We start from the raw sequence: 27,759 nt of genomic DNA on the forward strand, positions 1-27,759 counted from the left end.
ATATATATATATATATATATATATATATATATATACATACATATATATATATGTATATATATATATATATATATATATATATATATATATATATATATATATATATATATATATATACATATATATACACACTAGTCATTTAGCCAGTTACAATAATGGGCGCTAGAACAGTAGTGCATAAACATTAGTAGGAACAGTCTATATTAAATGGCAAGGGACTTTGACCTCATTCTTTTTGTTGGTCGTGTTTTTCTTTCTTTCAGCCTTTCTTTTGTTGATGTTTACTTGCTGAGCTGACCGTTCTTCGTGGGCTGCCGCCGTGTATTGTGTGTCTTTAATTTTCTGTAACAGTAATACTGTCTTGTACGTCCGCTGGCTTGTACGTCAGTAATATACCTTTAATTTTCTCTGGCGGTAATACAGGCTTGCATGTCGGTAATATGCCTTTAATCTCCTCTGACAGTAATACTGGCTTGTATGTGGCTGTAATATGCATCACTGTATTGTGTACCTTTAATTTCCTCTCGCAGTAATACTGGTTTGTATTTCCATAAAACGCCTCTAACTTTCTCTGACAGTAATATCGCGCATCGCACCGTGCCCCGCACATGCGCACTTCACCAGAAGCCACACACACATGGACACACAAAGGGATTTTATTAAAGAGGATATATACACACATACACATATTATATATACACACATATATATACATACATATATATACATACATACATACATATACTGTATATACATAAACATACTGTATATATGTATGTATGTATATATATATATATATATATATTATTATATATATACAGTGCATCCGGAAAGTATTCACAGAACATCACTTTTTCCACATTTTGTTATGTTACAGCCTTATTCCAAAATGGATTAAATTCATTTTTTTCCTCAGAATTCTACACACAACACCCCATAATGACAATGTGAAAAAAGTTTACTTGAGGTTTTTGCAAACCACACAACACACACACACACACACACACACACACACACACACACACACACACACACACACACACACACACACACACACACACACCAAGCACACACTAGGGCCAATTTGGATTCGCCAATCCACCTAAGCTGCATGTCTTTGGACTGTGGGAGGAAACCGGAGCACCCGAAGGAAACCCACGCAGACACGGTGAGAACATGCAAACTCCACACAGGGAGGACCTGGGAAGCAAACCCGGGTCTCCTTACTGCGAGGCAGCAGTGCTACCACTGTGCCACTGTGACGCCCCCCCTTCACATTTTTAATATTTATTATTCGTTTATTTGTATATTCTCTCTAGCAGTGACCCTTCAACCAATTCCATACCACTAATACAGTATAAATATTCTGTAGGAAACACTAAAAACTATAAAGTTTCATTATTCTGACACCAGCTGCAGAATTCCAAATCCTCACACAAGAGAAGTTTAGCTATGTTTTAGCCTGAATACACATAAAACAAAATAACAGTATATTTTAACTATACACTGCCATTTACTGTATAATGCAGTACTAAATATATTTCCTCCTTTAAACATTTTTTCAAATACCATGCACCTAAAGCTAGAAATGAAAAAAAATGTTTTACATGATGAAATTAATTAAAATTAATATGCATATCTTGAAAACATAAACCTTAACACAAAAACACTTGCATATTTAAACACAGCAACTCACTTTTGGCATCTATTAGTCTCTCCCGTGGTGATACATCTGAAGCAGAAAGTTGTTCCTTCACCTTGGCAATATCCTTTGGATGCACATAATCAAAAAGGCTCTGTCCAATTAGTTCAGCCTTTAAAATATTTACATGAAGAACAAATTAAAAATTATTATTTTACTTTACAAATTTTTTTTTTTATTTTCCAAGATAAGAAATGCTAATAAAATGGATCTAAAGTGAAATACTAGTCAATAAACTACAGTTTTTATTTAATTATTTCAGTTGCAATGAGTTATTGTAAATAACAATTCAAAACTGAGAGGGACAGCATTCCCATACTTAAGGAGACGGTGCCTAGGAGAAGGAAATAAAGCCACCCTGTTACTTAGAAATAGCCTCCAGTACATACTTGGAAATTTTCAAGCACTCTCAGACTCAGACAAACTACCAACATGTTTCGCCTGACCTGGAGAAGCAGTGATGTTGTTCCAAGGTTCTTGCATATCTCCTAGTAACTCTCCCTATTACGTCGAATCCACCTTGCATCATTGGGCAGAAGCATTTTTTTCCTGTTTTTTGTACACATTACCGTTCACTCACATCCTATAGACTATGAAACAAGGAGGAGTGGTGATGTAGACTGACCAGTAAATTTCAAAGTCTCATCTGAGGACTTTGCTCCTTTTCAACATCTCAGTATGTTACAGCATTAACAAAGTTGCTAAAATGTATCAATCTGTTAATTTCATGACCAACTCTGGTTTTACTTGTGAATAAGAAATCAATGTACTCCATGACATGGACAGAGCAAGCAAATATTTTCCTAACAGTGGCCATAATCCCCAGATTAAGTTGTACTAATTCTCATGTGATTACATCACATTTGCCTGCAAATGACTCTAGTGCACATCAAGAATCACTGTTTAATGATATCAGATGGATAGCATCATCCATAAAATTCAGATTTGAAAGCTGGATACCGGTGGGTGAGTGATGATCTAGTAGGGCATACCCTTGGTGGGTCACACAGACCTCCATGTGCAAGGCACTGGTACCCTGACTGCTATTAGGTATCGGGATGAAATCCTCAGGGCCATTGTCAGAACTGACGTTGATGCAGTGGGTCCTGTGTTCCTCCTGGTGCAGGACAATGCACAGCCTCATGTGGCCAGAGTGTGTACGCAGTTCCAGGATGATGAATGCATTGATGCCATCAACTGGCCGAAATGTTCCACAGACCTTAATCATATTGAGAACCTCTGTGATGTTGCATATTGGTACATCCCATGCTGCCAAGTGCTGCCACAGACTGTCCAAGAGCGCACCAATGCCCTGATCCAGCTCTAGGAGGAGATACCCCATGATACCATCTGCCATCTCATCAGAAGCTTGCCCAGACGTTGGGAGTGCATAGAGGCATGTGGGGGCAATACACAATACTGAGTCACATTATGAGTTGCCGTGAAGAAATTCACACAAGTTGGATTAGCCTGTATTTTCAATTTTTGACTTTGATTTTTGGTATGACATTGAGTCCAGTCCTCAACTGGTTGGTGATTTTGGTTTCCATTGACCATTGTTACATCATTTTGTTCACAATGAATTACACAGTAGTACTCAGTAAAGATTTTTCACTTGAATATTTTGTTCATCAAGATCCAATGTGTGAATTAAGTGTTCTCTTAATTTTTGAGCAGTGTATTTGTTTTAGTAAGTGGTAACTCCAAACAGTTAATAATACTGACAAACCTTAACTTATAGGATTTGAATTTTATTTTAACAGATTCCAGTCAATAGTTATGTATGAAAATTGCCAGTGTGTCAAAGATAAATTAATACTTTTTAAAATTTGCTTTAAAATAATAAAAAAATAAGACAATTCCTTAAGCTACATTATCTTAAAAAGCTGTTATTTCTAACAGAATAGATAACTGAGCTATACAAATCATTCACTTACTACTACAAAGTTAATTCAAAACAGGGCAGCAAGGACCATAATTAGAACTAAGAAGTTACAAACATACAACTCCACTTTGCACTACCTTCCAAATTCAGTTTGGGACGGATTTCAAAAATCCACCTCTTGCATATAGATGCATTAACTTTATCTTTCGGCTTTTGGAATGCATAGTGGTACTTGATCTGCTAACATTTTTGTGTTTAACTGATATTTTGTAGTTTGATTGCAGATTGATTAAACAGCTGACCTTCATATATGTATGCTACATTTGGTTTATCTGTTTATGATGTAGGTCATTTAATCATAATATATTTGTAACTATCGCACATGAGGTTAAATGCTTTTAGAATAAAAATATTCTACCTGTGTTGCACCCGACTGGCTCAATTTATTTTTCTTAATTTTAACAGTAATATACAAGTAAGCTTTGAAAGTAACACCTGTAATAACAACTGCAAAATATAGTGATTTCCAAGTCATTAATATAATGACTAGATGTTACCTTATCTGTCTGTAGAATTATTCCAAGTATCCAAAATATTGACAGCCATGCCATTTTAAATGTGAAAATATAGAAATTCTCTGTTAACTTAATTCTTTTTAGTTTTATTCCCAACACCAATCCCCAAACCATGGATCACTAGATGGCAGCCTCTCTGTGTTGCAGCAGTGACTCATATTCCCACAGGGCATCATGGGGATTAAAATTTGCCAACTCAGCCCTGTTGGTCCTCGTGGGTGCTGCAGGGACCATAATAACGGACCAGGAAGCTCTCCTGGGTGCAGCATAAAAGAAGCCCGCTGCCTTCTTTCCAGGAGCCAGATTTAGTAGAAAGATGATAAAGCTTGCTGGAAGAAGTAGAGGCAGAGAGGAAGAAAGAGAAAGACAGACAAAAACAAAGAGTGCTGTATTGCTGTGCTTCACTGTACTTTTGTACTGTGTTTTGGTGGTGGGAAGCGACTGGGAAGCGTTTCCCACAGAATAAAAGCCTGTATGTGTTGCTGAACTTGCGCCTGTGTCGGGTTTGTGGAACTGGAGCACCTCATGCAGGTCACACTGGATAATGCTCAAACCAAGAGTGCTGAGGAGCTGCTCAGAATCAGAATTAATTTTATAGGCCAGGTACACTAATGTGTATTAGGAATTTGTCTTGATAGTATTGGTGCAACATGTAAGGACAATATAAAATATAAAATATATTCTTTTTATCTATAATAATAAAAGGCAAAGCCCTCACTGACTGACTGACTGACTCACTGACTCACTCATCACTAATTCTCCAACTTCCCATGTAGGTGGAAGGCTGAAATTTGGCAGGCTCATTCCTTACAGCTTACTTACAAAAGTTAGGCAGGTTTCATTTCGAAATTCAAAGCGTAATGGTCATAACTGGAACATATTTTTTGTCCATACACTGTAATGGAGGAGGCGGAGTCACGTATCGCGTCATCACGCCTCCTACGTAATCACGTGAACTAAAAACAAGGAAGACATTTACAGCACGAGTCACACGCGGGAACGAAGGTAAATGACGTTAATTTTTGACTGTCTTTTAATACTGTGTAAGCATACATATTAACACATGTGCAATTAAACGTGTGCATTTACGGGGTGATTTCTCAGGCTTAAAAGCTCACCTTTTATCAAACGCGGGAAGAAAGGTAACTGACGTTGTTCACTGTCTTTTAATACTGTGTAACCATACATATTAACACATGTCCAATTAAACGTGTGCATTTACGGGGTGATTTCTCAGGCTTAAAAGCTCGCCTTTTACTAAAAAGGTAAATGCAAAACTATTTTCAATCAGTTTATTGAAACGCTCCCGTTAAGGATTGCAATAACATATTCGCGAGATAAAAGAACGAAGTAGGGGGAAATGGAGGAACAGCTGCAAACAGCGAAGAGCAAAAAATTAATTAAACAATTGAGAACGGAGCGAGTTAAGCATACAAGCATGTTCATAAGGGAAACAAAGCACGGTGTAAAACGTAAGTTTCAATTAATTTTATAGAAACGCTCCCGCTGCGGATTGCAATAACATATTCGCGAGATAAAAGTTTAATTAGAAGACACGAGGTATAAACGAACCACACGCCGTGGCGCAACGTTAGGGGCAACAGTTTCAACCATTCTATGATCTGCTTCTCGCAACTGAAAGACGGCACATGGCGGATGTTAGCCGACTTACTGACCGCAACGTTAGGGGCTTCAATTATGGCGCTGACGCCACATCTCAGTGCCAACACTTTGCAGACTGTACTTAAAAGACACGCCCTCCTCACTGGACAGTTAAAAACACCAATCAAACTAACGATGACATCAAGTATTACCCAATCCAAAGTAGGAAAGGAGGCATCTTCATAAAATGCGTGTGGGATGATTTGCATGAGACGCTGCTTTAAAAAAAAAATGATAAAAAAAATACGGGATAAATCACGTCCATGTTTTGATTCAAAACGGGACGCACAATTTCATTCTCAAACGCGGCACGATTCCGTATTTTAAAGGACGGGTGGCAACCCTACAGTGCCAGGTAACCACCCCATACAATCAGATTGTGATTCAGACTAGGAATGCAATGAATGTAATTACCCCGATCTACATACAAGGCGAAAGTCTTGCAACATTCAAAGATGATGGTTTGGGATAAGTACACCATACAACATAAAAGACCTTATGAAGCCTTGAACCGAAAAAAGCAAGATCTCAGAGATCGTAAAAAAAAAAAAATAGGAGGTAATGTCGTTTTACTCGCTGTAGATTTTAGTCAAACATTACCAGTTATTCCACGAGGGAGACCAGCAGATGAACTCAACGCGTGTTTAAAATCCATGCTTCTCCCACGCTCGGTTATATGTCGCGTGTTCTTGGGTAGGTGCACCAAAAAATGTATACATTTAAGCATGTAATGGGCAAACAAAAAATGAGGTATACCCGAAGGCACTGCAGTAGTACTTCATGTAACTTTACTTCTTAAATGTTAATGTTTTACTGTTTAATAATTTATACGCTTCTTATATGTTGTTCAAATTCTTTTATCAAAATACCACTGACAGCGCAATGCACGATAACATGGAGTGAATACACCATACGCATCCGCCCATGGCTGCCCTGCTGTGCGCAGATAGGAGTTGATTCTACAATAAAATAAAATAAAGATAAAAAGAGTAAAACAATCATCACCCATAAAGTCTGTGTGTGTGTATATATGTGTATATATATATGTTGATATGTGGATGTGTATATGTATATATATATATATATGTTTATGTGTGTGTGTGTGTGTATTTTATATATATAAAACACAGCAACACTCATAACAATGACAACACAATTACATTGACAATCATGTTACGTTATTTTTAAAATGTTTCCTTTTTTTTCATAACCTCTTTAACACACTACTTCTCCGCTGCATATATATGTATATATATATATATATATATATATATATATATATATATATATATATATATATACACATATTATATTATATATAATATATGTGTATATATAATATATGTGTTTATATAATATATATACATATATATATATATATATATATATATATATATATATATATATATATATGACAGCAACACTCATAACAATGACAACACTATTACATTGACAATCATGTTACGTTATTTTTAAAATGTTTCCTTTTCTTTTTCATAACCTCTTTAACACACTACTTCTCCGCTGCGAAGCGCGGGTATTTTGCTAGTAAGAAGATAAAATATAAAAGGATAAAATATGATGGAGCATAAAGGGGAAACAAAAAAATATAAGAGATAGGATTAAAATGTCCAGGCAGTCTAGTGTGCAGGTATACATAGATACTAAGTTGGAGATCAGACATGATTAGTAAGAATAAATGAATGTGGGAAAAAAATTAGGTGATGTGTTGTTTTAGCTTTCGCTGCACAAAGATGGCTGGTGGAGGGAAGTGTTTGGAAAAGGTGATGCCCTGGGTTAGTCGGATCAGCAATGACCTTTGAAGTCATATTAGTTCAGAGTAAGGAAGATGGCTGCAATATATAGTAAGATACAGCCTATGATCTTTTCCCAGGTTTTTATGACCCACTGCAGATTGACCTTAGCCATGAACAAATGACGCACCAAACCAGTTATAGAGGAGGTGGGAATAGTCTTGTTGATGGTTACGTAGAATTAAACCAATATTGCTTGAGGGAGATTTCATCAGCTGACGCAGAAAGAACATTCTCTGATAGGTCTTATTAATAATGCATGTGATGTTTTTGTCCCACTTAGGGTTTTGTAAGAGAACAGTGCCCAGACACATCTCAACAGCAGAGCCATTTATAGCAAGTGATAGGTGAGTAGGTGACTGTTTCCTGAAATCTATTATTATCTCCTGAGTTTTTCTGAATGTTAGTCAAATTTTTATGGCTGCACCACAATGTCAGATTTTCCACTTCTGGTCTGTATATAGACTCATCATTGTTTGAAACAAAGCCTATTAGTGTTATGTCATTTGCAAATTTAAGAATTCTGACAGAATAATTGCCAGAGGTGCAGTCATTTGTATAAAGTGAGAAGAATAGTGGGGAAAGGACACATCCTGCGGTGCACCAGCACTAAGGGTTAATGGGTGACTCATGTCTGCCCATCCACACATACTGTTTCCTATCTGTAAGGAAAGTCTGTGATCCAATGGCAGATTGAACTAGGCAGGTTGAACTGTGTGAGTCTCTTATCTAGGAATTCTGGGATGATTGCATTGAAAGCACAGCTAAAGTCCACAAACAAGATCTTCACATATGCCTCTGGTGTATCAAGGTGCTGGTAAATGAAGCTCAGACCTAAATTCACAGCATTATCCACAGACTGGTTGGCTCTGTATGCAAACTGAAACAGGTCCAGGAAGTAATTGTAGTATTCTTGAGTACTAGTATTCTTGAGGTAATTCAGAATAAGGCATTCACAGAGGTTGCAGCTACTGGGCTGTAGTCATTTAGGCCTGTGGCCTTTGATTGTTTTGCTACTGGAATAATGGTAGAGGTCTTGAATTAAGCAGGAACAATACACAGATCCAGAGACTGGTTGAAAATGTCTTGCAAATACTATAGACAATAGCTCTTCACAGTCCTGGAGTGTGGAAGGGGAAATACCAAGGTATTGTTAACAAAACTAACATTTTAATTGCTATACTTAGCTTTCCATAGAGTGTATAGCCAAGTGAGGATGCCATTATTATATATGTATTCATACATATTACCTTGTCATTTGTGTGTAACATCAGTACTGTATAGTTATTCTGTAAAGTACACCAGGTACAACTGACAGGTGGAGTTAATAGATGTGCCTGCGAATACAAGTTAGTACTAATGCAATTGTTTTAAAATTAAGCTGTGCTTGTTCAAGTTTTTTACCTTACAAAAGTTCTAATAAACATCATGTTCACTGGAGTATAAAAGCTGCTACTCCAAAAAGAGGTTTAAAAGAGGTTTAACAGAAGTCTCAGATTCTAACTTTAAAACAATAAAAGCTATATTTGTCGAGAGATGTCAATGATCATGATTTCATTGCTATGCTCTTTACAAATAGTGAAAGCTTACAAGTTTAAATAAGGGTGACATTAAGTGGCACTCTAAACTCATTTCTACATTTTCTCTATAGTTTTCTAGCACTTAAACAAATGGTAGCCAATGCAGCAATATATAAAAGTTTACTCAGCAAAGTGTGACCAGTATTGCATTACTTTCATTGATAAAGTCAGAGTAAAAAAAGTCCCTTTTTAATGCAGTTTTTTAAAACTGTATACCTAAACAACGTTCTCATTTGGTTTCAGCCAGCATTATGTTGAAACCACATGCTTTAGTACATGCTAGTATAAATTCACTTCTTATTAGAGAAGTAGAGACTAGGGCTGGGTATCAGCACTGATGTCTAGATTCCAATCCATACTGATTCACAATGCCCCAATTCCATATCAATTTTATCTTGACTGAATTAGCGTGCACTGATATATTTGAAGTGGTGGCTTTATTTATTTATTTATTTTTAAAAAAGAGATTACAGTAATCCCTCCTCCATCGCGGGGGTTGTGTTCCAGAGCCACCCGCGAAATAGGAAAATCCGCGAAGTAGAAACCATATGTTTATATGGTTATTTTTAGAATGTCATGCTTGGGTCACAGATTTGCGCAGAAACACAGGAGGTTGTAGAGAGACAGGAACGTTATTCAAACACTGCAAACAAACATTTGTCTCTTTTTCAAAAGTTTAAACTGTGCTCCATGACAAGACAGAGATGACAGTTCTGTCTCACAATTAAAAGAATGCAAACATATCTTCCTTTTCAAAGGAGTGCAAAGCAAGCAGTCAAAAAAAAATCAATACGGCTTTTTGGCTTTTAAGTATGCGAAGCACCGCCGGTACAAAGCTGTTGAAGGCGGCAGCTCACACCCCCTCTGTCAGGAGCAGGAAGAGAGAGAGAGAGAGAGATAGAGATAGAGATTGAGAGAGAGACAGATAAAAAAAATCAATACGTGCCCTTTGAGCTTTTAAGTATGCGAAGCTCCGTGCAGCATGTCCTTCAGGAAGCAGCTGTACACAGTCCCCCTGCTCACACACCCCTACGTCAGCGCAAGAGAGAGAGAGAGAGAGAGGGAGAGAGAGAGAGAAAGTAAGCTGGATAGCTTCTCAGCCATCTGCCAATAGCGTCCCTTGTATGAAATCAACTGGGCAAACCAACTGAGGAAGCATGTACCAGAAATTAAAAGACCTATTGTCCGCAGAAACCCGCGAAGCAGCGAAAAATCCGCGATATATATTTAAATATGCTTACATATAAAATCCGCGATGGAGTGAAGCCGCGAAAGGCGAAGCGCGATATAGCGAGGGATCACTGTACTTAACGATGCATAGAGAACATTAATATAATGTGACAAATTTCAGTAACACTTTATTTGAAGGGTGTCAACATTGTGACTTCACAACATATGCAACATATGCGGTTCTGCCTTTTTGGATTGCGGCAGATTTGGAGACAAAGTACATGTGCAATGCCACTCCTTATTTAGGAAAAGATCCCAGTCGTCCCACAGGAGAAAGACTTTCCGAGTCTGTGGTCATAAAGCTTATGGAGCCATTTCTGGACAAAGGCAGAACCGTAACAACAGACAACTTCTTAACGTCACTTTCGCTGGCTAATAGACTGCTGCACCGCAATACAGCTCTGCTTGGCACCATGAATAAAGTGCGACGGGAACTTCCACCTGCAGCTAAAGTCAGTTCAGTACACGAACAATTCTCCACGCTGGTGTTTAGATCTCCCAGTGCCATGCTGACAGTGTATGTGCCGAAAAAGATGAAGTCTGTCTGCATTCTCAGCACAATGCACCATGATGTGGAGATTGGGCAAGATAAAAAAAAAAAAAAACCAAACACGGTCACAGACTACAACCACATGAAGGTATGCTAATGAAAAACATATTAGTGTGACGAAGTATTCTGGTGCTATTCTGGTGATAAAATGATTTCTTCAAAATGTCACATATATTTGTCTTTCTTTTTTCCCCAGCGTGGCGTTGACATCATGGACCAGAAGGCGCGTGCTTGTTCAGTGCGAACAGGAACACGCAGGTGGCCGGTTGCTGTGTTCTACAACATTCTTGACCTAGCAGCGATGAACGCACACGTACTGTATAAGGCATGCACGGGGTCCGCTGAGAAAAGAAGAGTGTTCATGGCTCACCTTGCAGAGGAACTTCGTCGTCGCTTCTTACAGGAAAAGGCGATGGAAAAAGAAAAGATAATACAGCACCAACAAACTTCCGTTCTAAGACCTCAGCTTCCCCCAGGGAAGAAAGTACAGTGTCAGGTGCTCATTCACTGTAATAGGAACCATAGCACAGAGAGGTGTGTACACTGCAACAAGTACACATGTCGTAAATGTAGGAATGGCAGACCTTGGGTGTGTGGGAACTGTTAATATTTGAATGTGATGATTTTATATAGCACGGATCGGAAATCAGCAGTTCTTAACATTGCACCACGCAAGCTGTTGTATCAACCACCAACTGTAACTTGCTTTCTTTATTCTTCGGTTATAGTCTTGAATAAAAGTGCACTTTTATTTATGTGAAACCAGCTGTGTCAGATGGGGTTGTTTGGATTGATTCTGAATGCGACTGCGAGAATGAAAAGTGAATTAAAAAAAAAAAAAAAAAAAAGCTAACCTTTACCAGTATCATAAGTTACACCGGCTGTTACAGACTGAAATCAAATTTATGTTGTTATTCTAAAATTGTAAGAATAAGAGCAGTTCATTTCTCGAAGTGGAGCCGTACGGGATCGAACTCGCCACCCTCTGATTCCCAGTCAGGGGCTGATACCATTACGCCACCACGGCGGTTGTAGTAAGAAAGTCAATGTGGCATGCTAACGCGGCTTTTTTTTTTTTAAATTTTTTGAATGAAGGCGCACGTGTTCTTTTATTTGTACCTTTTGTGAAAGTGTTTCTTTGATATATGGACTTCAGGCTTCATACGTTATATAGTTTATGCCTACATTTTGTCATTTACTATTAGAATATGAAAAACGTTTCTGTTTTAAAAATGTGTTTGCACAGCCTACTATAGAAATGGAACACACATGAAATGCGTGTATTCCAAATAACGCTAGAATTATTTCCACTGTAAAACTCCACTTCAATCCCAGGTAATCAAATCAAGGCAAGGCTTGAGCTAGGAGAGAAGTTCATTCTAAGTCGGTGGGGGGATGGAATAGCTGGCTGCTAGTAGCTTTATCAGCACATTTAGATGACAAAGGACTCTGGCAGAGAGGTGCAAACGGATTTAAGACGCGATTTAAGGTGGGACGGATTTACGAGTTTTTTCGTAGGCTCTGGTAATTCTAGTATTAACAAATGTTCAACCTTGAATTATTCTCTAATGATAGTGGATAACCATAGTTTTTCAGTGCTGATTGTAGAAAGCCACAATACATCTCTTAAAATGTTCACCAGAAGATGGTAACTCGCCCCTGGTGAGGCTTCTATCACCACCAAAATATGGGTGGCCAAATACTGTACTCTGTTTCTCATTTTATCCACACTACCGTTTTGCTTTGCTTTGTCCACTGGCCTCCAATTCTGACCACACATCTTATCATGCATGGCTCTGCTTCTCAACGCCTCCAACGTTTAGTCTTTCAGTAAATACTGTATACTCTATCTTGTATACTGATTGTCTCTTCTCTTGTCTAACATGTTCTGGACTTGGTGAGTATTTGTACTCAGACTTGTCTCAGTCTTGGCCGCTGCTTTCATTAAAGATGGTCTTTGGCCTGAAGCAATACCAGCCACTTTCTAAATTATATTTATATTAATTATTTATATATTTTTGATTGGTTTGTTGTTTTTTCCTCTGCATGTGAACCACACTTGGATTCCAATTGTACAGGTCTGAGCTCACTGTGCTTACTTTCTTTGTGTATTTTCATAAAATATATTTGTTGCTGTTACTGGTTGGAATCATGTTAGAGAATGTCCTGATTAATTCTGCTTAATTTTGGAAATTATTTCTATTCTCCTGTTCTTTGTAATGAATTTTTATTGTTTCAAGGGTGTTGTTACTAGGCAGTAGAACCGACTGTGGGCTTAACACTGCATCTGATTGTTATGAACACAAGGCAACAGCTTGTTCTGGAAAAACAGCATTCATTAGAATTCTAGTGACAAATAGGTAAAAACCTGGCAGCTGTCTCTGCCTTAACTGTGGATCTTTTGGTTAGCACCTTGATCTGATTTACTAAAATATTGAGGGTTTAACTGTACCAAGTTCTGCTTGTTAGAAGACTACTAAGTCTGTCCCTAAAAGTGCAAAAATGCGATCTGTCCCTTTACCACAACAACAGTGGCTTCATTTGTTTCCAACGACAATAGCTACAACAACTTGCATTTTGTTCTCAGGATTTGTATGACATAATTATTCATTCAAAATGCTTTTAATTAACTAAATGTTATGTATATTGTACACCAGTGTGCATATTATTTGGTTACAAACTTTGAAACTTGAACTTCTACTTCGCAGGTGCAATCACTGACTTTTGTAGTACTGCAAGGGTAGTAAGGAGCACTGTAATTAGACAGATGTGCACATACAGTACATGTTATCAACATGGAATAAGTTCTTAACACACATTAGAAAGCAGTAACAATTATTTGTATAGAGCAGGTACCAAACTCTTTTAAAATCTAACTAAGTTGAGTTTTTGCAGCTTGAGCATTTTAAGTGACTAATGTATTGCTTATTATACAATATGGATAGACCATTTTTATCTTTGTAACCAATGTGCAGTTATTTAACAGCACACAGAATGCTACTGGTATACCTGTACAATACAAAGATGATTTGACTCTATGTGATTCATTATAATTTAATCTGATGGAGCATAGTCTATGAAACTGCAGTTTCAAGTCAGCGTGATGTGAGTTTTATTTCAGTGCTGCACAACATCCTTCATAAGGGTGGAGTTACATATTTTGAGACTTGAATGAATTGCCAGGTAAAAGAGTCTTATTTTAAATAAACAATATAGCTTAATTTGACCCTAAACTATTATTTCACTGCACTTGTTTTTTTAATCATTGCAAATAAAACTGCAACATGATCATCTAAAAAAGTAAAACATTTACACATAACTCAAAAAAAAAAAAAAAACTAATTTCGAATACAGTGATCCCTCGCTATATCGCGCTTCGCCTTTCACGGCTTCACTCCATCGCGGATTTTATATGTAAGCATATTTAAATATATATCGCGGATTTTTTGCTGGTTCGCGGATTTCTGCGGACAATGGGTCTTTTAATTTCTGGTACATGCTTCCTCAGTTGGTTTGCCCAGTTGATTTCATACAAGGGACGCTATTGGCAGATGGTTGAGAAGCTACCCAGCTTACTTTTCTCTGTCTCTTGCGCTGACTTTCTCTGATCCTGACGTAGGGGGATTGAGCAGGGGGGCTGTTCGCACACCTAGACAATAGGACCCTCGTCTAAAAATGCTGAAAGATTATCTTCACGTTGCTATCTTTTGTGCAGCTGCTCCTTGAAATGACATGCTGCACAGTGCTTCGCATACTTAAAATCTCAAAGGGCACGTATTGATTTTTGACTGTTTGTTGTTCTCTGTCTCTCTCTCTCTCTCTCTGCTCCTGACGGAGGGGGTGTGAGCTGCCGCCTTCAACAGCTTTGTGCGCGGTGCTTCGCATACTTAAAAGCCAAACAGAGAAGAGCAAACAAATCAATAGGGCTATCTCTCTGACATCTGCTCCTGACACGCACACCTTTGAAGAGGAAGATATGTTTGCATTCTTTTAATTGTGAGCCGGAACTGTCATCTCTGTCTTGTCATGGAGCACAGTTTAGACTTTTGAAAAAGAGACAAATGTTTGTTTGCAGTGTTTGAATAACATTCCTGTCTCTCTACAACCTCCTGTGTTTCTGCGCAAATCTGTGACCCAAGCATGACAATATAAAAATAACCATATAAACATATGGTTTCTACTTCGCGGATTTTCTTATTTCGCGGGTGGCTCTGGAACGCAACCCCCGCGATGGAGGAGGGATTACTGTATAACCTTATTTTGTTTGTGATTAGAGCTAAATGTTGACCAAGACATTTTAGTGTTCTTTTGTATGCACCCCCACACTCAACAACTTCTTTTCTTTTACATGCTAAAATTCAAAGTGAATCTGCAAGCGAACAATAAATTTGAGTCTCAGATACTTTAATCACAGAATTCGCAGATATGAACTGGAAACAATTGTCTAAGGCTTGGCCTTGCTTTCATTTGGACTTGATCTTGACATACCCTTACACTCAACTTTGATTCGATCTTGACAAGTTGTGGTCTTGACTATAGCACAGTGACATAGTCCAGAGTGTTTCTACAATCAATTTTTATCTAACAAATCCTTTCTAGTACCTCTTTCATTCCCTTAAATTTTTCCAGTTAGTCATACTCCTTCTTTCTAAGGTTGTTCTACTAAGCTGCTTAGCTAGTACTTGTTTCTCTCTCCAGATACCGAACTTAACAAAACCATAGGTCTGCTGTTTCCATCTGCTCTCTTTGGTTCTTTCCAGTTGAACTTGGGAATCTGCAAGGAATACGAGTTGCAGATATTACTCTGTATGATCCCTGTCATTTGCTTGATATATGCCGTTTCTGCCCACACCTTACAGCCTACTATTAGGTGCTGGTTTGTCTTGGGAACTTTTTGGCATAGTTTTGCACCTTAGATTTTGTCAATTGATCTGGTGTGTAGTGCTTGTTCTTGTGCTGCCATGATTAATGCATCTGTACTGTCCTTCACTCTTTCCCTCTTTAACCACTGGAAGAATTTTTCTATGTCAGCAAACACTGCTGTTTATTGTACATTTCAAAGAGTGGTTAATCCTGCCATGACACCTCTCCTACTTACATGTCATCTACATTCAGTTTCTGTTTGAGGCAATGTCTTCCAGTTTATATCTTTGTAGGACATTGCTTGTATATGTCCATAGGTGTTGTAAGTCTCATTCAGGATAATAGTCTTAACACTTTACAGTCTCACCATACTATGTGAATATCTTATACTATATAGTATATACTATACTTTGAATTTCCCCTTGGGATTAATAAAGTATCTATCTATCTATCTATCTACTACTTGACTGCCAATCTGTGGATGATGGATTGGGATGGAGTGTTCCATGCATTGTGAGACATTTCAGAGACTTGATATTGGCAGCTTTCATTTCTTCCTTTGGCCAGCTTATCAAGCCAGTGGAGTATCTGATGACTGGCAGGGCATAGGTTCTTAATGGCTTTGATCTTCTGCTATCATCCGACCATACCTTTTCAGTCTGAACATTAGACATATTAATGGGTGGTGGACAATCTCAATCAACTATATACATAGATACTGTAGAAGGATGAGCTTTAACTTTACTAAGCTTCAACTTGGTTAATTAATTACCAGTCTTGCCTTTAGCAATGCCGGTAATTAATTCAGTAAGACTTTTACTTCATTTTCCTTAGTTTCTCTGTTGTAGAAGGTAGTCTCCGGCCATCAGACGTATGTCAAGATAGCTGAAGCACACTTGTTTTAAGAAGCAAAATAATACAATTTATTATTATAACAAAGATTACAGAAATATGATATCTGCATAAGACTGGACACAAGACCTATTAGACAGACAAACATGGAGCACAGAAGAGGTTTGCTGTTTGCCTATTTAGAGTTCTAATTTATCTTGGCACAGATAATTAATTTACAATACCAAGTCTTTAAAGAAGATTTCTGATGTTGTGTAGAGAGTTCTCCTTGCATTGGAGGGCACTCTTACTCTTTGCGACGTGGTTCTTTGTTCAGGTGTTGAGGTGTTCTGTGCTTTTCTCAGTTAAGCGCTTCACTATGTCGTCTGCAACTTCTTAGGGAAAGGCATTACTTTTTCTGGCACATGAGCACATTAGCTCCTGAAGTTCCCTCCCGGAAGCAAGATTTACTTCTCAAACCGTTGGCACAGCCTCGCTTGGTAGAGGGGGTCTTGGCTTTCCAAAGACGGATGAATCATCAGAGTATGCAGGAGTGCTAACCTAAGAGTTTTCTCAGATTTCCCCAGATATATGGATGCAGCTAGTTTTTGAAGAAACTGTAACCTCTCGTGATTGGATTAAGATCACTTCCAGTTACAAAATCAGTGTATTCTCATAACCAAGTTATTTTGTACATCACAGCTGTCATTTGTTGACTTATTGATCTTTGTTCTTGGGTGTCTATTTGGTACCTTCTGGACTGAGAGGACAGGCAGGGAGGCTTCTGCAAAGATGGCAGCTCAACTTTGATTCACACCTTTATTATCAGATTAAGTACAGGCTGGTCTTGGTATGAAGAGTTCAGTTCTTTACTTTGGAAAGTTGAATGAGGAAGGAGAAGCTGGGTGTCTGCAACCCAGTTAAATCTACTGTCTTAACAGGCCTTGTCTGCCACTAAAACCTAGCAGAATCGGCAATGCCCACTTTGTCCTACAATACATTCCCTCATATATGGATAAACATACACAAATATTTTTATATAGTACTTGTATCCTTTTTGCCTTCAAGGAGTGAACTACATGGTAAAGAATGTGTTCATTATTGTGTCAACAAGGGTAGACTTTTTTGTTTCTAAAATTATATGTAAATCATTTGACTTTTGTAAATTGTGCTTTTCAGCTTACACCCTTTAATATTAAGGATGTTTTGCTCAAGGCCTTGAATATGCACTCTGTTAGCATTTATTAAACACTGCTAGTTCTTTCTTTCCACCTTTTCCTTCTCTGTCTTGTAAATCTAGGGCGTCATTTTTTTATGGCTTTTCTTAGTAATAAAACAGGGAACTTTGATTTTCATAAACTATTTGTTTTCTGTCACAATATTGTTATTAAGTTGTTCAACAAGTAGCTATCATGATTAGAATGTGCTGGCTTAATCTCAAGTGCCACATGTTTGAGAAGATTTTACTGCAAAAAGTAATAAGCTCCCAAAACAATGAAAAAACAACTGTGGCACCTCTGTCCATTTGCTGTGTATGAAATGTTCTGAATATTATGAGTGTGTGAAGCATTCAGAATGAGTAAGTGTAAAAAAAATTATGCATCTTTAATGCTATATATTTTTTTTTCTATTGTAGCCCTATGACATGGCAAAGAGAAAAGTAATTTGAAACGCCTTCAGGAAGTAAACAAAACTGTCATGTTCCACAGACCTGAGCCATACTCCTGAAATCTAAGTTCACACACTGAGAACATAAATGAAAATGAGAATTTAACAAAAAATGTACAGAAAATTCAGTTACACTCAACTGAGCAAACAGTAATCATATGCTGTCAAAATAAATAAGAAAAGGTCAAAGTGTTACCTAATTAACGTCTTAAAGAAATTTCTTTACTCGGTTTTAAAAGCATTAATTGAGTACTGCTACAAATTTGTATTTATCAACTTAGCTTCACTAGCAACAACACATGGGCATGGGTGGAAACAGGTTACAAAAACAAACACTTGCATTCAGGCTGGAAACAAATTTAATGCATATAATATATGGGAAGAAATAAATAATGTAATAAGATAATAATAAAAAGAATGTAACAAAATAACTTAAAACTATATATTTAATAAAAAATATATTGCCATATCCCATGATATCGATTCTTACAGTAATAGTTTAAAACCAACAAATATAAAAGAACCTACTTACACGGCCATAGTTAAGGACCTTGGAAACAGACTCTGAGACAAAAAGTATTTTTCCTCGATCACATCCAACAACAAATAGGAACCCATCTGCAGCCTATGTAAAAGATAAGCAATCATTTCATTAAGGCATAGAGATTGGAATAGAATATTTTAAGTGCGGCCACTGACAGGCTGGAATCCAATTCACCCATGATTACCATTTCAATATTTGTGATGGTTAATTACCACTGGAGTGTACACATAAACAGCTGAAGTTTGCCTAGCTCAATATGTATAGTATATTAATACATAATACCAAAGAAGTGCAGAATTCGTCTCTGCTAGGAAGATGCACTACATTTAATGCAAATCAGGTGTGTCATCTTGAAAAATGGTGTCAACACAGATGTGATTGCCATAACTATCACAAAGCACTATCAGGCAATTTTATTATAAAAAGGGAAATTATTAAAAATGCTAATTAAGTTAAAAAAAGGTTTAACAAAAGTAGGTTCCAGCAAGATTACAACATTTTTGAAGAGACCAAAAAAAAAAAAAATACTGCATTCATTAAACTGTACTTATCTTTACTTAACAACTACTTGTCAATCATTTACCCTTTGGATTTCTTTTTGTTATCTTTGTTACTGCTTACTCATTACATCAACTTTGTTATGCAATTCCAGCCCCTGCCCCACCCCCAACATCCTGGGGACTACATAAAAAAAACAACATTTAAGACTTTGTTAATATATCCACCTTGTTGACCTTCTGGGAAATCTTTATACGGACTACTTGCAGTAACCATTAATGGAACAGACATTTAGGTAAATATTTGCTTAATATTTTAAGTACAGAAACCTTTAATTGCTTCAATCATTTAATAAAAATCAATTTCGAGAGTTTTTCAACCAAACCTTTCTCTATAATACTTACATTTTATACTGAAAAGCAATTTTGGCATAGAACGGCTATGTAAAAGAAGTGAAACATTAAGACAACAGCAATACAAACTGAGGTAGCACACTAATTGATTATTTCAACTTTCCTAACAATGCTAAAAGGAAAATAAAAATCACAATATACTAAACAGAAATTCCAGTTCAGGCTATTTTGTGTAATTAATGTTACCTAACTCAACTGTTTGATTAATAGATGATACTGTCATAAACAGTTTGTACTCCTTGTGTATCATAAATGAATTATGACTGACAAAAATGGGGGAAAAGCCATCATAGGAGAAATCATAAAAACTTTTTTGTTTTTTAACAAAATCAATAACTAATTGTTGCATATTCTCATTTAACAACCTTCTCCCCAACATCATTAAATACACAAAGAACATCTAGTAAGCAAGTCTGTTTATAAATTACCCGGAGGACAAGTTGCTTAAGTTCATCATCTGGTAAGAATGAAGGCTTGTAACTGGTTTCAGTAAAAGAACTTCCAGCACCTGAATAAATTAAAAAAAGATAGTAGTAAGAAACAGAAAAAATCATGAAGCATAGCACTACAATGACTTAAACCAAAACCTTGTTCTTTGCTGCTGCATGCAAACGGCAGAATAAAAATTACACAGACATAACACCACCTCTTCTTTTGAAGCACCAAGCTTCAAATGCTATATGTAGAGAAATGACCCATTAGAACAAGCATTCCTTTTCTTTCCATTACTTACAACAAAATAAACTCAGGAGAAGTTATTTCAGAAACCATCAAAATATATATACAGAAATCAGGGGTGGACAAATTGTAACATAACAGTTAATGGTGAACATCTTATTTTTTTATGATATTCCTATCATGCCCTTTCTGTGACTTCAAAAGACAAGATCTGTTTGTAACGGAGTATAGCCCTCTGATTTTGAAAGGTAAATGTCCAATCCCTAATGCTGAATATCTGTGACAGGAGCCTTGTTGGAACTTTCAAACCAACACGTGACCAACAAAAAGAGTATTTCAGTTTATTTTCTCAGTGGTAGCAAGCCCTGTTAGTTTAAAAGTGACACCCAAGTTAAGATTGTACTTGAAGAATTGGGTCTTTTATCAATTTGTTTTTGATTAGAAAAATACTGCAGATCCGAAACCTCTGGAAACACGCCAGGCGTTTGGGGTCTGTAGTATAATTGTCAGAATTAAAAACTGGTAGTCCCAAGCATCCCAACTACCAATTATCCACCCCCAAGTAATGAAATTTATTGTCAGAAATACATCAGTTCAATTTGATAGTATTTTTTTTTTAATTCCACATACACCTCTATCAACAGCAGCAGACTGACTAATTTTGTTCCTTGTTGCCAGCATCAATTTGTATGAATATGAACTGTGACATAAAATACTTGTTTAGATGCTTAAACATAATTATCATTAATTTAAAACACTGTATTATAGAGGATTTATTAATCACAATTACCAGTAAATTTAATCATTAATACATTTTTGCATTGCTACTATAACGCCAAACAGAGCACAGGATTTAAGTTGCAGTAATTATGAAATGGCAATTTTATCTCATATTTTAGCCCATATTGTAGACAATCTTTAGCTAAATGTTAAAAATAGCAGATTAACGCTTTACTGCTTCATTTGCTTTGGGGGGAAAAAAAACAACAAAATTCACAAAAGAAGAGACTGTGTAGGAAACTCTGGAGCTGTGAGGCAGCATAAAGAAAGATTTAAAAAATTTTAATTAAAATCTTTTCCCAAAAAGTGTTACCCTAAACAATAAGCTACAAGTAACTAAATCTCTCCACATTATCAATGCCATAAAAAGCTAAAATCATAATCCATCTATGCAAGGTAGTCAGAGCTCCATTTAGTTTAACAACTCTAATAAACAGAAACAAGCTAAATTAAAAATCCTTTCCTAGATTAAACTACTAGGCACCAATTTCATAATATTAAAAAGTGAGTTTATTTGAGACCAACAATACTCTACCTACCTTTCATTGATTTTAAATGTTGCACAGCCATTCTCAAGACTGTAAGTTTATCTAGCTTTCGAGACATTGGGTTACAAGTTGGGATTATGGCTGAGAGCTCATCTATCAGATAATTCATTTTATCTCTTCTTCTTTTTTCAATCTGGCTGTGTGGTTCTCTGAAATAAACAAAAGAATTAAGCAAAAAGTGAGAATGCAAACTCGGATATTTTTGCTTTAATATGCTTTATGGAGATAATTAGATTTAATAGTAAAAACCAATAAACTCTACACCAGTAATGTTCAATGCCCTAAATAGAGAATTTGCTTTTACATTCAATTAACAAATCTCCATTTGAAAGGTGGTAAACATCTCCAATATTGAAACTGTGAGAGCTCTATGTATTCTTAAAAATTAAATACTACTTTTTCCATTAGAGATTCAAAAATATCACATTTAAGCTAAGGAAGGACTACAATGATTTTTAAGCATCCATTTGTAACAAAATCTATGTACAGTAGTTATTTAAATAAATGTCTACACCTCCTACTACTACAAACAAAAGCAAATTAAAATTTCTAAAGAAGTCTGGAGCTTTAAGAAACACCAGAGTGGTACTCAAACAGGCTGGACCTTACCAAGTATGACAGGCAGAGACATAGAAAATGCCTACAGTTTTAACATATTGGCATTTCCATATGAATATGGGGGAGAAGAGAGAGGGTAAGACACAACATTGCCTGTGACCATCCTGACTCCTATCTGAGAGCTTGAAAGCTCATTTCAAAATAGTATGACAATCATCATTAAAAGGGACTGTTAGTAACTCCCAACATCATTTGGACTTGTTTGTTAGCACTAATTTTACACATTGTAACACCATATGATCACTAGGTCGCACAGTAAGGTAAGGATGGCACTTGAATGACAGTTCAAACAACATGGGAAGATACAGTAAATCACAAATTATCTGTATGAACAATCTGATGAAATACAAAGAAATCCGAAAAGTACATGGATTACTTTATGGGCTTGCTCTTAGCTGTCATGTTTAGTTGGGCTATAAAAAGTTTTTGAAAAAGAAAACCTAAAAAAATAACCAATACTTGATTCAAACATGATATATCAGGCTGTTATCCCATTTTAATCTCTTGTAGCTACTTCTGACCAAATGCATATAGAGGTTTACTCGCATAATGGCAATATTACCCTCTCTTTTGTACACTGTAACTTGATACATCAGGAGTCTTCAAATGTTTCTTTTTTGAAACATGTAAACATTAAAATTTCATGCTCTAATGATCAGTGAATGATTTGTTATTACTAATTATTTAGCAGACACCATTATCTAAAAAAAATCTTACAAAAAATGAACACAGATACAATATTTAAGTGGCTAATAAGAAGAACAAGATTAACAAACACTACAAAAAATCACTTGAATGCCAAACACTAGAATTAGTTCCAAAACTAGATAAAACTACCAGTTTAACAAAACTGAGTTGGTTGATAGCGTTAGTACACCTAAAAATGTAAGATAACTGAAGGGAAAAAAGTCCCAGAAGTTTGAGGATGAAGATAGGATACTCCTCCCTACAATAATCAACTAAACATGGAAGATTTTACTGATATTGTTCCAAAATTAAAAAAAAAAATAAAATAAAAATAAAAAAAATAAAAAACCCACTAAAGATTTTTTCAGAAGTTTTGTGGTGCCCAAATGCAACCCAATTCCAGTGGTGCCAGATGAAGCACAATTACGGTCAGTTAGTGTGTGTTTTAAATCTCTGCATGCATGAGCAAGATTTAGTATGGATATGGCAAAATGACAAACTTTAGGTCATCATGTCTCTTTATGAAAAATGTCTCAATAGTTTAAGAAGTACTTCATTTCAGCTCTTTTAAAAAGGTAAAACAATTAAAGAGACATCAAAATGATGATCTCCTCAAAATTCATTATATTTTTTCACATCATAGATGGATGCTATAAAAGGTTTTTGAGGGTATAAATCTATCCACAAATTAAATGTGTTTCAAGTCATCCTATAAAAAAATGTGCCTTTTACTTCACCACTTTATTAAACTTTATCTAATCCATTTAATTCTTAAATACCAATCATATGGACTGCGATGTGAAAAAGTGCCACAGTGGACAGGGTGTATCAGTCAGCATTCATATAGTTGAACACTTTCCTTGGAAAAAACAGTACTGACCTCTTAATGTCCTGCATTTATAAATGGAAAATAGCAGTTAAGCCCACCTTCAAATGCAAGCAGCACACCTTCCCTTTAAAAAATAGCTCAATGTCTCATAAAAGAGAGAAGAAGCATGGGTGTCCTTCATACAGTATATCATTTTAGGATAATGAAAAATAAAGTTTATTTGAAATTTATAATAATTACACTTCCTACTCCCACATCATGAATTGGAGACATTAGATCCTCATTTTTTGTAGGTTTAAAATCAGTGCTATCACTTAAAGAATGTATGAAAAATTAATAAAAACTATGTATAGAACCTATACAGAAATATTCATGTAATCCTCCAATCTTTCTAATACGCAATCGAAAATAAACACTTCTTTTTAAAATATGTCATACTGTAATTCTATCACAATTACTGGATCAGAGGGCAATTCTAATGTGTGGACTTGGAAGGTGTGAAAGGGGGAGATCCACCCTGCATAGTTGGTTATGGAAAATAAGTTTGTTCAGGCATAAGTACTAAGGCCAAAGAGAATGAGTTCTGGAAGGCCTTCTGTTTGCTTTTTTTTTGTTATATACTATATTCACATCTTTTGGAATAACACTAGTTTGTTTAAAAAAATAACTGATATAATCTTTGACATTACACTGTCCTGTTATATGTCAAATGCAAATAATAATCAATAACTAATTAATTACATTAGGAATATCAGTAACAAATAACCTTTATAACACAGAAACAAAGAAGCACACATTGGCTCCCAATTAAGCCTGAAACATTTCTGACAGGGAGCAATTGGATAATGTTGGAAGTGAGGTGTTTAATGCATATGAAGAAACCGCTATCTGATCCTAAATAAAGAAAAGAAAATTAAAGAATAGTAAATAGAGTCAGATTATTTCCAAGAAAGGCTACAAGTAACTCTTTACTTAGAAATTACGAGTTACCTGCAATAAAACTGCAAATGGTAAATATTCTAACCAGGAAGCTCCACAATTTAACTTTTTATTTAAATGACAGTTATTAGAAACCAGTAGCAGTGCACTGCACAATAACTGTGCCATGAATACACTTGACTTGAGCATTCCTAGTTTTCATTTCTTTCTCTGTACATTTAGCATTCGTTTGATCAGCGGTTGCTGTGCTTGCAACTTCCTGAGCAGCTCTTCTTTTCTCTACCCTAGCAGCCCGCTTCTTCACTTCTTTCGTCTGCATCTTTTCGCGTTAAAACTGATTAAGTCAGTGTTTGTGTTGCAATTACTTGGTATGTTTTCCTTAAATTAAGTCTTAAATTAAATTAGATTAAATTAGACTAATTAAATTAGACTTAAGTCTTCAATCTGCCTCAAGAATGATTTAAGATATGAAGAGGTAGGGGAAGTGATGGGGGAGGTGGTGGGGATGAGAACGGCGCCCGTATGCAAGTGTCGCACGGCCACCCTATTGGCCACTGCCGAGACTTGATTCTACAATAAAATAAAATAAAAATAGAAAGAAGAATAACCTTGGAGGTCAATCATCACTCTGAAAGCGGAAAGTAGATGTCACGTACAATATGTGTACCAAATTTCAAGTCAATAGTTCAAACGGTTTGTGAGCTGCAGGTGATTTAAAATCCTGGACAGACAAACGGACAGCCATGGTAGCATATTATATAAGAAGATCTTATAAAGGATTTTGATTCAATTGTTAATTTAGTCATCCAGATAAAATACAGGTAAAAGTGGCCAATAAATTACAGAAATACTTTACATTTCCAGTCTAATCTTAGTAAAAACAAGTTTAATATTTTAACATACCTGAAACATTTCATTTTTGTGTGCTGATCTTCTCCATCAGCCCTAAAACAATAAACAATAGATTGAAAATATACACAGTAAATACAGTATAAATATTCTTAATGTGTACAGTACAAATACACCACAGTATCACAGAAGCAACAGCATGTTATGATATACAGTAATGTACTTGTGTTGGAATGTGATTATCACTTTATGCCTGAAAAAAAGTGACAAACATTGTGCAAAAAGTTCAATTTTTGATTCATTCCTCCACAGAACATTCTTACAAAAATCTTAGGGATCATCCAGGTGTTTCTTGGCAAATGAGGCACACACATTTATGCACTTCTTATTTTACAGTGGTTTCCACCTTCCTCCAATAAAGCTTATTTTACTCAGGATTCTAACAATTATGTAGTAATGAACATTGACATTTACTGAGGCAAAAGAAGCCTGCAGTTCTTTAGGCCTTTTAGGATCCTTTGTGACCTTATGGATGATGTTATGCTACCCTCGGGAGTAACTCTGGCAGGCTTGCCGCTCCTGGGAAGATTCACTACTGTTCCAAGTGTTTTCCATTTGGAGGTTATAACTTTCACTGTGATTAATTAGAGTCCCAGAGTGTTAAAATAGCCTTTTAGCCCTTGTCAAAATGATAAACAACTTTTCTCCACTCTTTAGAAATTTGCTTCTATAATAGCATTATGTGCTTGTTGAATCTTTGTGCTAACAATTTGACTGATGGAAAGTATCAAAGTAAATGAGGTCTATATACTGTAGCTGTACTAAAGCCCAACTGTGTTTAACCTTAGTGTGACGTTTTTTGTTTTGTTTTTTTTTTTGAGAAAAAATCCAAAAAGCTTTGGATTTTTTTTGGCTTGGAAAATTACTTTTTATTAAATCTCACCATTCTACTGTAAAATGTACAAAACATTAAAAGTACAAAGTCAGAAGTGAAAAAATTATACAAATAATAATAATGATGATGAAAAATGATGAGTGAACACTGCCAAGTTCACTTTGCCGTCAAGTTCCCCGAAATCAAGGAAATATTCATGATATTCGCTGAACTTGGTGAAATCCATTAAAGTCAATGGGGAAGGACTAACTGAACTAGATTTGACTGCATTATAATGGTGCAATCATCTTTAAGGTGTCCCTTAGGACTAGAAAAATGTCTGACAACTATTCAACTATACTGGAGCAATTATTGAGGCCAAATAGGTGACCCAAACCGTGCAGCAGCATTGCCAACCACTGCACCCCCATGCCTCCCTGAGATAAAATTGAAGTAAAGATTTACAAAAAAAAAACAAAAATTAAAGTGATAGTGTGTGATAGACAAGAAACCCATCTAGTCCCTAGAATCAGCGGACAGGGGCTGGAAATCACTGCTGATCCAGGACTCATTCATTTTAATAAAGGTTAGTCTGTCCACAGATTCGGGTCCGCTTGTCTGTGGCCACCCTGCCTGTAGCACTGAAAGCCCGCTCAGACAGTAAGCTGGAAGCCGGGCAATACAGCACTTCCAGCACATACTGAGCAAGCTCCTGACTTAAATCCAGCATAATCACCCAGAATTCAATGGGGTCATCAGTGCACATTGAATCATTTGCAGTGATGCACTCCAGGTAGTCACTCACCATGCGGTCCAGCCTCTTGCAGTGACTGCTGCTATTGTCACCCTTTGTCAGACTGGGTCATTGATGCTAGAAAAACTCTCTTCACATATCCATCAGATTGCCACCACCATGGTTGCTGCTGCTGCTTCTGCTATTGACAGCTCTCTGATGGACATGTGGAGAGGTAGCGGGGAAGCAAGAGTGGGGGTATGCCTCAAGCAGCTTGCTGGTAAGGACAGAACAGAGGTGATGCATCCTGTGTTCCTGTTAACTTGGCTCTATAATCTCCCCCATCTTGGTTTTGTACCGGGGATCTAGTAGGTTGGCCACCCAGTAATCGTTCCTCTGTTTTATAGTT

The 27,759-nt window shown here is 36.4% G+C and overlaps 1 protein-coding gene across 1 annotated transcript in view; it reads right to left on the reverse strand.

Moving 5' to 3' along the window:
• Positions 1-27,759, reverse strand: part of bmal2 (basic helix-loop-helix ARNT like 2) — a 92,456-nt gene that overhangs the window by 45,387 nt on the left and 19,310 nt on the right. The window contains exons 4-8 of the mRNA XM_051930633.1: positions 25,798-25,839; positions 21,813-21,970; positions 20,244-20,323; positions 18,893-18,985; positions 1,671-1,814 (exon numbers count right to left, since the gene is read on the reverse strand). Of these exons, the coding sequence (XP_051786593.1) occupies positions 1,671-1,814; positions 18,893-18,985; positions 20,244-20,323; positions 21,813-21,970; positions 25,798-25,839 (517 nt within the window). The remainder of the gene's footprint in view (positions 1-1,670; positions 1,815-18,892; positions 18,986-20,243; positions 20,324-21,812; positions 21,971-25,797; positions 25,840-27,759) is intronic.

Source organism: Erpetoichthys calabaricus, chromosome 1 (assembly GCF_900747795.2).
Source record: "Erpetoichthys calabaricus chromosome 1, fErpCal1.3, whole genome shotgun sequence".
Classification (NCBI taxonomy): domain Eukaryota; kingdom Metazoa; phylum Chordata; class Cladistia; order Polypteriformes; family Polypteridae; genus Erpetoichthys; species Erpetoichthys calabaricus.